The sequence below is a fragment of the Amblyraja radiata genome, chromosome 16, assembly GCF_010909765.2.
Source record: "Amblyraja radiata isolate CabotCenter1 chromosome 16, sAmbRad1.1.pri, whole genome shotgun sequence".
NCBI classification, from domain to species: domain Eukaryota; kingdom Metazoa; phylum Chordata; class Chondrichthyes; order Rajiformes; family Rajidae; genus Amblyraja; species Amblyraja radiata.
The window spans coordinates 365,041-376,875 of NC_045971.1; the positions used below are offsets into that span (position 1 = coordinate 365,041).

At 55.7% G+C, this 11,835-nt stretch overlaps 1 protein-coding gene across 1 annotated transcript in view; it reads left to right on the forward strand.

Annotated features, from left to right (window-relative positions):
• Nucleotides 1-11,835, forward strand: part of cdk12 (cyclin dependent kinase 12) — a 40,478-nt gene that overhangs the window by 24,347 nt on the left and 4,296 nt on the right. The window contains exons 9-12 of the mRNA XM_033034765.1: nt 1,966-2,043; nt 3,419-3,535; nt 9,554-9,685; nt 11,600-11,826. Coding sequence (XP_032890656.1) covers nt 1,966-2,043; nt 3,419-3,535; nt 9,554-9,685; nt 11,600-11,826 — 554 coding nt within the window. The remainder of the gene's footprint in view (nt 1-1,965; nt 2,044-3,418; nt 3,536-9,553; nt 9,686-11,599; nt 11,827-11,835) is intronic.

Sequence of the window (11,835 nt, forward strand, 5' to 3'; positions counted from 1 at the left end):
CGGGCAGTATGTCCATGTCAGCAGTGGTCCGTAGGCCTGAGTCAGCTGGGCGCTGCTGGTGGTGGTGAGCTGACACCTCACGCATGGGTGCAAACGTGCATCTCCCTGTATGTGGACGGGAAGCTGGGCTTTTGTGTGCCCAAGCCGAGTGAGGGAGCTCAGCGGTCAGTGGCACTAGCGGTCAGTGGCACTAGCGGTCAGTGGCACTAGCGGTCAATGGCCACGAGCGGTCAGTGGCACTAGCAGTCAGTGGCACTAGCGGTCAATGGCCACTAGCGGTCAGTGGCACTAGCGGTCAGTGGCACTAGCGGTCAGTGGCACTAGCGGTCATGGCCACGAGCGGTCAGTGGCACTAGCGGTCAATGGCACTAGCGGTCAATGGCACTGGCGATCATGGCCACGAGCGGTCAGTGGCACTAGCGGTCAATGGCACTGGCGATCATGGCCACGAGCGGTCAGTGGCACTAGCGGTCAGTGGCACTAGCGGTCAGTGGCACTAGCGGTCAGTGGCACTAGCGGTCAGTGGCACTAGCGGTCATGGCCACGAGCGGTCAGTGGCACTAGCGGTCAGTGGCACTAGCGGTCAGTGGCACTAGCGGTCAGTGGCACTAGCGGTCAGTGGCACTAGCGGTCAGTGGCACTAGCGGTCAATGGCCACGAGCGGTCAGTGGCACTAGCGGTCAGTGGCACTAGCGATCATGGCCACGAGCGGTCAGTGGCACTGGCGATCAGTGGCACTGGCGGTCAGTGGCACTAGCGATCATGGCCACGAGCGGTCAGTGGCACTAGCGGTCAGTGGCACTAGCGGTCAGTGGCACTAGCGGTCATGGCCACGAGCGGTCAGTGGCACTAGCGATCATGGCCACTAGCGGTCAGTGGCACTGGCGATCAGTGGCACTAGCGGTCAGTGGTACTGGCGGTCATGGCCACAAGCGGTCAGTGGCACTAGCGGTCAGTGGCACTAGCGGTCAGTGGTACTGGCGGTCATGGCCACGAGCGGTCAGTGGCACTGGCGATCATGGCCACAAGCGGTCAGTGGCACTAGCGATCATGGCCACGAGCGGTCAGTGGCACTAGCGGTCTATGACACTGGCGGTCGGGGCACTGGCGATCGGGGCATTAACGGTCGGGGCACTGGCGGTCAGTGGCACTAGTGGTCAATGGCACTGGCGATCGGGGCATTAACGGTCGGGGCACTGGCGGTCAGTGGCACTAGCGGTCAATGGCACTGGCGGTCGGGGGCACTGGCGATCGGGGCACTGGCGGTCGGGGCATTAACGGTCGGGGCACTGGCGATCGGGGCACTGGCGATCTGTGGCATTAACGGTCGGGGCACTGGCGATCGGGGCACTGGCGATCGGGGCATTAACGGTCGGGGCACTGGCGATCGGGGCACTGGCGATCGGGGCACTGGCGATCGGGGCACTGGCGATCGGGGCATTAAACGCGTCGGGGCACCGGGGAGATCGGGGCACTGGCGATCGGGGCACTGGCGATCGGGGCACTGGCGATCGGGGCACTGGCGATCGGGGCATTAATGGTCGGGGCACTGGCGATCGGTGGCACTGGCGATCGGGGCACTGGCGGTCGGGGCACTGGCGATCGGGGCACTGGCGATCGGGGGCACTGGCGATCGAGGCATTAACGATCGGGGCAATGGCGGTCGGGGCACTGGCGGTCGGGGCACTGGCGATCGGGGCACTGGCGGTCGGGGCACTGGCGATCGAGGCATTAACGATCGGGGCACTGATTATCGTGGCACTGGCAATCGGGGGCACTGGCGGGCGGGGCACTGCCGGTCGGGGCGCTGGCGGTCGGGGCGCTGGCGGTCGGGGCGCTGGCGGTCGGGGCGCTGGCGGTCAGGGCGCTGGCGGTCGGGGCGCTGGCGGTCGGGGCACTGGCGGTCGGGGCACTGGCGGTCGGGGCACTGGCGGTCGGGGCATTAACTGTCTCTTGCCATTGCAGCTGTATCCTTGGGGAACTCTTCACTAAAAAGCCAATCTTTCAGGCCAATCAGGAGCTGGCACAACTGGAGCTGATCAGGTAGGCGATCACTGCTTGTCTATGGGTTTATGTCCACTGGCTGGAGGCCCAGAGCTGCCCCACACAGTGCTGGCAACACGGCTCAGAATGTTCCAGGTCTGTGCTGCGACTCCAGGAATTGGCTTGGATTTGAATTTTCAGCGGCTGTGAGAATGGTTGTGTGATGCTTGTTCATGTGATAGGAACAGAATAAGGCCATTCGGCCCATCAAGTCTACCCCGCCATTCAATCATGGCTGATCTATCTCTCCCTCCTAACCCCATTCTTCTGCCTGCTCCCTGTAATCCTGACACTTGCGCTGATCACGAATCTATCAATCTCTGCCTTGGAAATACGCAATGACGGCCTCCACAGCTGTCTGGCAATGAATTGCACAGATTTTCCACCTTTTGACTAAAGATATTCCTCTTCATCTCCTTTATGAAGAAATATGTAACTAAACTAGTAATGCAGACTCCTGGACAGGTTCAAACTCCACAACAGTTACCACAGCAGCGCTGCAGATGAGTTGCTGCCACAGCGCCAGAGACCCGGGTTTAATCCTGACTAAGAAAGCTGTCTGTACGGAGTTTGTACGTTCTCCCCGTGACCTACGTGTGTTTTCCCCAGGTGCTCCAGTTTACTCCCACACTCCAAAGCAGTGCAGGTTTGTAGGTTAATTGGCTTTGGTAAAATTCTAAATTGTCCCCCAGTGTGTGTGGGATAGTGTTAGTGTGCGGGGATCACTGGTTGGTGCAGACTCAGTGGGCTGAAGGGCCTTTTTCCCTAACTAAACTAAACTAAACTAAAAGATGGCGAATTTAAATTCAGTCAATTAAATATTCTGGATTATAATGCTATAATGGAGAACAGTGAACATGATTCAACTGAATGGTCTTTGGCTCAGGAATGAAACTCCCAACCTATGCGGTAAGCCCGTTCATGAGTCCAGGCCCCAGCCACATCGCTGACTCTATCTCTCCCTTCAAATGAGTAAACCAGTCCCTGGGACCAGGCTGTGCACCAGAGGGCAAATCCTCTCAATCTGCCCAGAATGTTCATTGCCTTTGTTTGATACCATCCTGTTATAAACCCCTTGTCTGGAGCTTGCCGTGAGTCTGGAGCGTGCCGTGACGTGTTACCCTGTGCGAGTCTGGAGCCTGCCGTGACGTGTTACCCTGCGTGAGTCTGGAGCGTGCCCTTACCCTGCGCGAGTCTGGAGCGTGCCGTGACATGTTACCCTGTACTCTCAGTTGAACACAATATGGGTTTTCACAGTTACACTCGCGGCTTTGTTTGGGCAGAAGGGAATGGTGTCGTTACGGCCCGGTGGATGGGGCGTGCTTTATAAACGTTTTGCAGATGGTGATTGTGTTTTGTGCCTTTGTTTTCTCAGTCGATTGTGTGGCAGCCCTTGCCCAGCGGCCTGGCCTGACGTCATTAAGTTGCCGTACTTCCACACGATGAAACCGAAGAAGCAGTATCGACGCCGCCTTCGAGAAGAATTTGCATTGTGAGTTTCAGTAGCAGCGGAGTAACATAGAAACATAGACAATAGGTACAGCAGGAGGCCATTCGGCCCTTTGAGCCAGCACCGCCATTCAATGTGATCATGGCTGATCATCCCCAATCAGTACCCCGTTCCTGCTTTCTCCCCGTATCCCTTGATTCCCTTAGCCCTAAGAACTAAATCTAACTCTCTCTTGAGTGTTGGTGCCGTGTCGGCAGTGGTCAGTTGGTGCTAGTGCCGAGATATTGGATGGGACCGTGTTGAGGTTTGCTTTGTACCTAACCTTGCCCGTATACACGCCAGTGTGAAGGCTGTGTCCGTGAGAGTTCACGGATGTGTGAAGATTACAGGCGAAAAGGCAAAGAACATTTAACCCTTTAACGTTTATTTTCACCATTTAATGCAATCAGAAGTTAACATTTGACCTGGTATCATTTGTCATCAAGGAAGGGAGCCTGATGGCAAATGATAATGTGCTCGGACGAAGTGCGTCGGAATTATGCTCAATGAAACATTCACATTTTATTTCTGCTCCAAATAAAGTCACAAACTAAACATATTCACCAATCTAGACATGATATATACCACAATGATATGCAGCAAAATTACAATACAGTATCTCCACTCTTTTTACACGTTGCAATGAATGCAATTTCTATTATTTCTTTCCACTTCCAAACAAAAATGTGGTTGGATTATTCAGCGTATGATCAACCTCGGTGAGACCAAGCGCAGGCTTGGCAACACCTCCACTCAGTTCTTTTTTTAAATTTCAAAATAGACATTATTTGATAAATAAATATATACAATACATGATCCTTACAAAACTCCATCCGACATTCCCGGAGGCTATACATACATCCAATACAGTTTCCCCAAATCACTAATTTATCCCCCCCCTCCCTTGCCATTCATGTGGCCCCCTGGCGTGGAATCCCTTCCCTTATTTTGAGGGGCATCTCCACCACACCCTGCCCTCCATGTCCAGCATCGGAGGGACCCTAGACTGTGGTCCCTCCCCACCTAGCCTTGGCGTTGGCTGCACCGAGCTTCAGTGCGTCCCTCAGCACGTACTCCTGCAGTCTGTAACATTCCCCGACGGACATCTCGCTCCGCTGGGTGGTCAACAACGCGCGGGCAGACCAAAGAGCGTCTTTCACCGAGTTGATGACCCTCCAGCAGCAGTCGATGTCCGTCTCCACTCAGTTCGCAATAACCAACCTGATCTCCCGGTGGCTCAGCACTTCAACTCCCCCTCCCATTCCGAATCCGACCTTTCTGGCCTGGGCCTCCTCCATGGCCATAGTGAGGCCCACCGCAAATTGGAGGAGAAGCACCTCATATTTAGTTTGGGTAGTTTACACCTCAGCGGTATGAACATTGACTTCTCCAATTTCAGGTAGTCCTTGCTTTCTCCCTCCTTCCCCTCCCATTCCCAGCTCTCCCACAGCCTACTGTCTCCGACTCTTCCTTTCCTTTTCCTGCCCCCCCCCCCCCCCCCCCCCCCCCCCACCGACATCAGTCTGAAGAAGGGTCTCGACCCAAAACGTCACCTATTCCTTCGCTCGATAGATGCTGCCTCACCCGCTGATCTTCTCCAGCTTTTTTGTCAACCAACGGGATCCCACCACTGGCCACATCTTCCCATCTCCTCCCCTGTCGGCTTTCCGCAGAGACCGCTCCCTCTGTAACTCGCTAGTCTATTCGTCCCACACCACCCGTTCTCCTGGCACTTTCCCTTGCAACTGCAGGAAATGCTACACTTGTCGCTTTACCTCCCCCCTTGACTCCATTCGAGGACCTAAGCAGTCGTTCCAGGTGCGGCAGAGGTTCACCTGCACCTCCTCCAACCTCATCTATTGCATTCACCGCTCTAGGTGTCAGCTGCTCTACATCGGTGAGACCAAGCAGAGGCTTGGTGATCGCTTCGCCCAACACCTCCGCTCGGTTCGCAATAACCAACCTGATCTCCCGGTGGCTCAGCACTTCAACTCCCTCTCCCATTCCGAATCCAACTTTTCTGTCCTGGGCCTCCTCCATGACCAGAGTGAGGCCCACTGTAAATTGGAGGAGCTGCACCTCATATTTCGCTTGGGCAGTTTACACCAAAGATCCTATAGCGGTATGAACATTGACCTCCAATTTCAGGTAGTCCCTGCTTTCTCTGCTTCCCAGCTCTCCCACAGCCCACTGTCTCCACCTCCTCCTTTCTTCTTCCCGCCCCCCCACCCTCACATCAGTCTGAAGAAGGGTCTCGACTCGAAACGTCGCCCATTTCCTTCGCTCGATGGATGCTGCCTCACCTGCTGAGTTTCTCCAGCATTTTTGTCTACCCATTCACACAAGTTCTGTTATCCGACTTTCCTCACCCACTCCCTACACATTAGGAGCAATTTTACAGAGACAAGTTGACCTACAAAGCCAATGCATCTTTGGGATGTGGGAGGAAACCCACACGCTTGCAGGAAGAATGTGCAAATTCAACACAAACAGTGCCCGAGGACAGGATCGAACACACATGATCCTTACAAATCTCTGGCATGTGAGTCCACCAGCTGTGCCACTATATTTTGTTTTCCAACACACAAAAATTATACGTTGATAACTTTGGTTACTAAAAAAAAGAAACTATCCATTTTCAATCTCAAATCTCTAAGATTGCTATGTCCCCCTTTACAGCTACTGTATGTTTTAATTCAGTTCAAGACTATGGGGCAGTATATTGGCCATAAAGTTGCTGCCTAAAAGTGCCAGAGACCTGGAATTGATCCAGAATATGGGTGCTGTCCGTATGGTGTTTGCTCCTTTTCCCTTTGATCGCATGGGTTTTCTCCGGGTGCTCTTGTTTCCTTCCACAATCTAAAGGTGTGCAGGAACCTTTTTCAGACCCAACCCAAAACGTCATATTTTCCTTTTGTCCAAAGATTCTGTCTGACCTGTTGAGTTACTCCAGCTTTTTGTATCTATCTTTAGTTTAAACCAGCATCTGCAACACACACAATACTATACGATAGAACTAGTACAAAAGAACTAGATAGAACAGGAGGGAAATTGTGTGTGTGGGTATATATATTATATACACACGCGCGCACACACACACACGCGCACACACACACACACACATATATATATATTTATATAGTTATATAATCATACATAAATATACACTGTTTTGTTTTCTCGTTTATAACATTGTTTACAGAGTACTATGTTTACATATTCTGTTCTTCTTCTTGCGTATGGCGTGCACAGCCTAAAGTTGTCGGACAACTTGTTCTATTTGATTTTATTTGATTGTGCACGTCGGGTTGATTGCATTAGTCGAAACAGGGCGGACCACGTGAAGGTTGCAATCTCCCAGCCCACATATTCTGTTGTGCTGCTGCAAGTAAGGATTTCATTGTTCTAACTGGGACGTGAGAAAATAAAACACTCTTGACTCTTGACTTACGTCGCTAATGTGTGGGATAGAACTAGTGTACGGGTGATTGGTGGTCGGCGTGGACTCGGTGGGCCGAAGGGCCTGTTTCCACGCTGTATCTTTAAACTAAAAACACTACAACCAGAGGAAATCTAAAGAAGGATCTCTACCCGAAACATCACCCAATTTCTTCTATCCAGAGATGCTGGCTGCTCCATGGAGTTCCCCTCGCACAATTAAAGCATGGAATAGTCTTCACCCTACCATACTTACCCAACCAGACACAACTAAATTTAAGGTAACTCTTTTTTCCCCAAGAACCCTTTTTTGCTTAAGTCCGAGTCAAGAATCAAGAGTTTTATTGTCATGTGTCCCAGATAGGACAATGAAATTCTTGCTTGCTGCAGCACGACAGAATATGTAAACATAATACAGAACAGGAGATAAAAGTTCAGTGTGTCTATATACCATAGACCAAATATATACACCATAAATAAACAGATAAAGTGCAATTGGCTGTTATTTTTCAGAGTTTGGTGTTTGGTGGTGGGGGGTCCACTCCAGTTTAAATTCCATTTGGAATATTTTTGGAGGACCAGGAAACCAAGAAGCAAGAGTTACTCCAGGGAGTTACTCCAGCTCCAGGAAGTGATTCTGCGTTGGTTTTCAGCGGTCGTGGCGAGGCGGTGACTGGACAGCAATGGCGGCCAGATCTCCCACAATGCAAAGTGAGGGACAAAGTGCCCGACGCCGACCAGTTGGGGTGGCAGTGTGCATGTGCAGGGCTGCACATGTGTACAACCACTGCCGATAATGTGCTGGCCATGGCAGTGCGCATGTGCAGGGGGAGGCCGTGGCAGTGCGCATGTGCAGGGGGAGGCCGTGGCAGTGCGCATGTGCAGGGCTGCACATGGGTACAACCACTGCCGATAATGTGCTGGCCATGGCAGTGCGCATGTGCAGGGGGAGGCCGTGGCAGTGCGCATGTGTAAGGCGGCTGGCCGTGCCGGCGGTTGAGGAGCGGGCGGACAGCGGAGAACCGGCGGCCCGGACACGGATACAGATGGCGGGCGGAGCCGGAGAGTGACAGAGAGAGATAGAGAGGGGGGGGCTCGCTCAGAGTTGAATGATAGGTATCCTGGGTGCTTGCTAAGCCGGGCAAAATGGCAGGGCTTTTAGGTTGCCCGGCGGGACTTTAGGTTGCCATTGGCACCCGGGCCCCTGTAGTCCTTGTCTACAAACGCCAAAATCCCTCTTCTTCACGACTTTCTCAGCTCCAAACATTACATGTGTGTGTTCTAGTTTCCAAAATGTATCACTACATTAAATCCCATCGGCTGTTCCTGTGTCCAGTATTGATCAATATGTTCTGTAGCCCGACTATCTTCCTCACTCTCAACAGCACTATCTTTGGTAGAAACAAGGAACTGCACATCTCTGGAGAACATGGATAGGTGATGTTTCATGTCAGGACCCTTCTTCAATCTAAAGAAGGATCCCAACCTGAAACGTCACCTATCCATGTTCCCACAGATGCTGCCTGACCCGCTGAGTTACTCCAGGACTCTGTGTCCTTCTTTGTACCACTATTGTTTGTGTCATCTACTCTACATATTTCCTACATTTAAATTATTCAGGTTAAATGTTATTGTCATGGGGATGATTACGGGGAGGTCTTCATGGCAGCAACAGACTTAGACACGCACAACAGCAAATGATACGTACATTACTTGCACACATTCTGCAGGAAAGAAGACATGAGTGCAAAACATAATTAGAGAAAAATGCAAGTCGGTAGTGGGGTGATTGGGGTGCCAGCCCTCTGACCTTTGGCAGCCTGCCCTCTGACCCTTGCTCGGGTTCAGAACGCCCTAGTTTTGATGTGTGCTTGTTGAGGTGTGTAACTGTGGAGTGGGAGCTCACCTGTGTAGAATCAGACGTGTACCGTGGGGCATCAGGTGTTGGTGTGGTCACCTGGTGTGGACGGTGTGGTCGGTGTGGTCAGCCTGGTGCGGACAGTGTGGTCGGTGTGCGGTCGGTGTGGTGTGGACGGTGCGGTGTGGTCAGCCTGGTGCGGACCGAGCGGTCGGTGTGGTGTGGTCAGCCTGGTGTGGACGGCGCGGTCGGTATGCGGTCGGTGTGGTGTGGTCAGCCTGGTGCGGACAGTGCGGTCGGTGTGGTCGGTGTGCGGTCGGTGTGGTGTGGTCAGCCTGGTGTGGACGGTGCGGTCGGTGTGGTGTGGTCAGCCTGGTGTGGACGGCGCGGTCGGTGTGCGGTCGGTGTGGTGTGGTCAGCCTGGTGTGGACGGTGCGGTCGGTGTGGTGTGGTCAGCCTGGTGCGGTCGGTGTGGTCGGTGTGGTGTGGTCAGCCTGGTGCGGACAGTGTGGTCGGTGTGCGGTCGGTGTGGTGTGGTCAGCCTGGTGTGGACAGTGCGGTCGGTGTGGTCGGTGTGGTGTGGTCAGCCTGGTGCGGACAATGCGGTCGGCATGGTGTGGTCAGTGGTCAAGCTGAAGCCTGTATCGTGCTAGGCTAGCAATGCTTGTGTTAAATGCTTGTGCAGTGGGTCAGTGTAAGATTCTGTTTGTTTCCTGTTTCTGCAGCATTCCACTCCATGCACTCGACTTACTTGACCATATGTTGACCCTGGACCCCAGTAAACGCTGCTCCGCCGAGCAGACCCTGCTGAGCGACTTCCTCAAGAACGTGGACCCCACTACGATGCCTCCACCCGAGTAAGTGTTGTCCCTGGGCTGGCAGTGTGGTCACTGGGCTGGGCAGTGTGGTCATTGGGCCCCTGGGCTGGGCATGTGGCCACTGAGCCCTGGGCTGGGCATGTGGCCACTGAGCCCTGGGCTGGGCAGTGTGGTCACTGAGCCCTGGGCTGGGCAGTGTGGTCACTGGGCCCCTGGGCTGGGCAGTGTGGTCACTGGGCCACTGGCCCCTGGGCTGGGCAGTGTGGTCACTGGGCTAGGCAGTGTGGTCATTGGGCCCTGGGTCGGGCAGTGTGGTCACTGGGCCCCTGGGCTGGGCATGTGGTCACTGAGCCCTGGGCTGGGCAGTGTGGTCACTGGGTCACTGGCCCCTGGGCTGGGCAGTGTGGTCACTGGGCCCTGGGCTGGGCAGTGTGGTCACTGGGCCCTGGGCTGGGCAGTGTGGTCACTGGGTCACTGGCCCCTGGGCTGGGCAGTGTGGTCACTGGGCCCTGGGCTGGGCATGTGGTCACTGAGCCCTGGGCTGGGCAGTGTGGTCACTGGGTCACTGGCCCCTGGGCTGGGCAGTGTGGTCACTGGGCCACTGGCCCCTGGGCTGGGCAGTGTGGTCACTGGGCTAGGCAGTGTGGTCATTGGGCCCTGGGTCGGGCAGTGTGGTCACTGGGCCCCTGGGCTGGGCATGTGGTCACTGAGCCCTGGGCTGGGCAGTGTGGTCACTGGGTCACTGGCCCCTGGGCTGGGCAGTGTGGTCACTGGGCCCTGGGCTGGGCAGTGTGGTCACTGGGCCCTGGGCTGGGCAGTGTGGTCACTGGGTCACTGGCCCCTGGGCTGGGCAGTGTGGTCACTGGGCCCTGGGCTGGGCATGTGGTCACTGAGCCCTGGGCTGGGCAGTGTGGTCACTGGGTCACTGGCCCCTGGGCTGGGCAGTGTGGTCACTGGGCCCTGGGCTGTGCAGTGTGGTCACTAGGCTGGGCAGTGTGGTCACTGGGCCACTGGGCTGGGCAGTGTGGTCACTGGGCCCTGGGCTGGGCAGTGTGGTCACTAGGCTGGGCATGTGGTCACTGAGCCCTGGGCTGGGCAGTGTGGTCACTGGGTCACTGGCCCCTGGGCTGGGCAGTGTGGTCACTGGGCCCTGGGCTGGGCAGTGTGGTCACTGGGCCCTGGGCTGGGCAGTGTGGTCACTAGGCTGGGCAGTGTGGTCACTGGGCCACTGGGCTGGGCAGTGTGGTCACTGGGCCCTGGGCTGGGCAGTGTGGTCACTAGGCTGGGCATGTGGTCACTGAGCCCTGGGCTGGGCAGTGTGGTCACTGGGTCACTGGCCCCTGGGCTGGGCAGTGTGGTCACTGGGCCCTGGGCTGGGCAGTGTGGTCACTAGGCTGGGCAGTGTGGTCACTGGGCCCTGGGCTGGGCAGTGTGGTCACTGGGCCCTGGGCTGGGCAGTGTGGTCACTAGGCTGGGCAGTGTGGTCACTGGGCCCTGGGCTGGGCAGTGTGGTCACTAGGCTGGGCAGTGTGGTCACTGGGCCACTGGGCTGGGCAGTGTGGTCACTGGGCTGGGCAGTGTGGTCATTGGGCCCTGGGCTGGGCAGTGTGGTCATTGGGCCCTGGGCTGGGCAGTGTGGTCATTGGGCCCTGGGCTGGGCATGTGGTCACTGGGCCCTGGGCTGGGCAGTGTGGTCACTGGGTCACTGGGCTGGGCAGTGTGGTCACTGGGCCCTGGGCTGGGCAGTGTGGTCACTGGGCCCTGGGCCCTGGGCTGGGCATGTGGTCACTGGGCTGGGCTGTGTGGTCATTGGGCCCAGTGTGGTCATTCCTATTGAGGCATCAACGTGTAAATGCTCCGTTATCGCGGTGTTAAGGAGCCTGGTGATTTGTACGGTGCCCGGCACGATGCCACACTAAGTAACACTCTCCTTTGTTGCCGGTGCGGTGCCAGCCTTCCCCACTGGCAGGATTGCCACGAGCTGTGGAGTAAGAAGCGGCGACGGCAGAAGCAGGCCGGCATTGTGGAGGAGCCGCCAGTGCCCAAAGCCCCACGCAAGGACAACGCGCTGACCGCAGACGACAGCCGCAGCAACACGCCGCAGACAGCAGCACCGCAGACAGCAGCACCGCAGGGCAAGGCACAGAGCAGCCACACAGACGTGGGCAGTAAGTCAACCCGCATCTCCG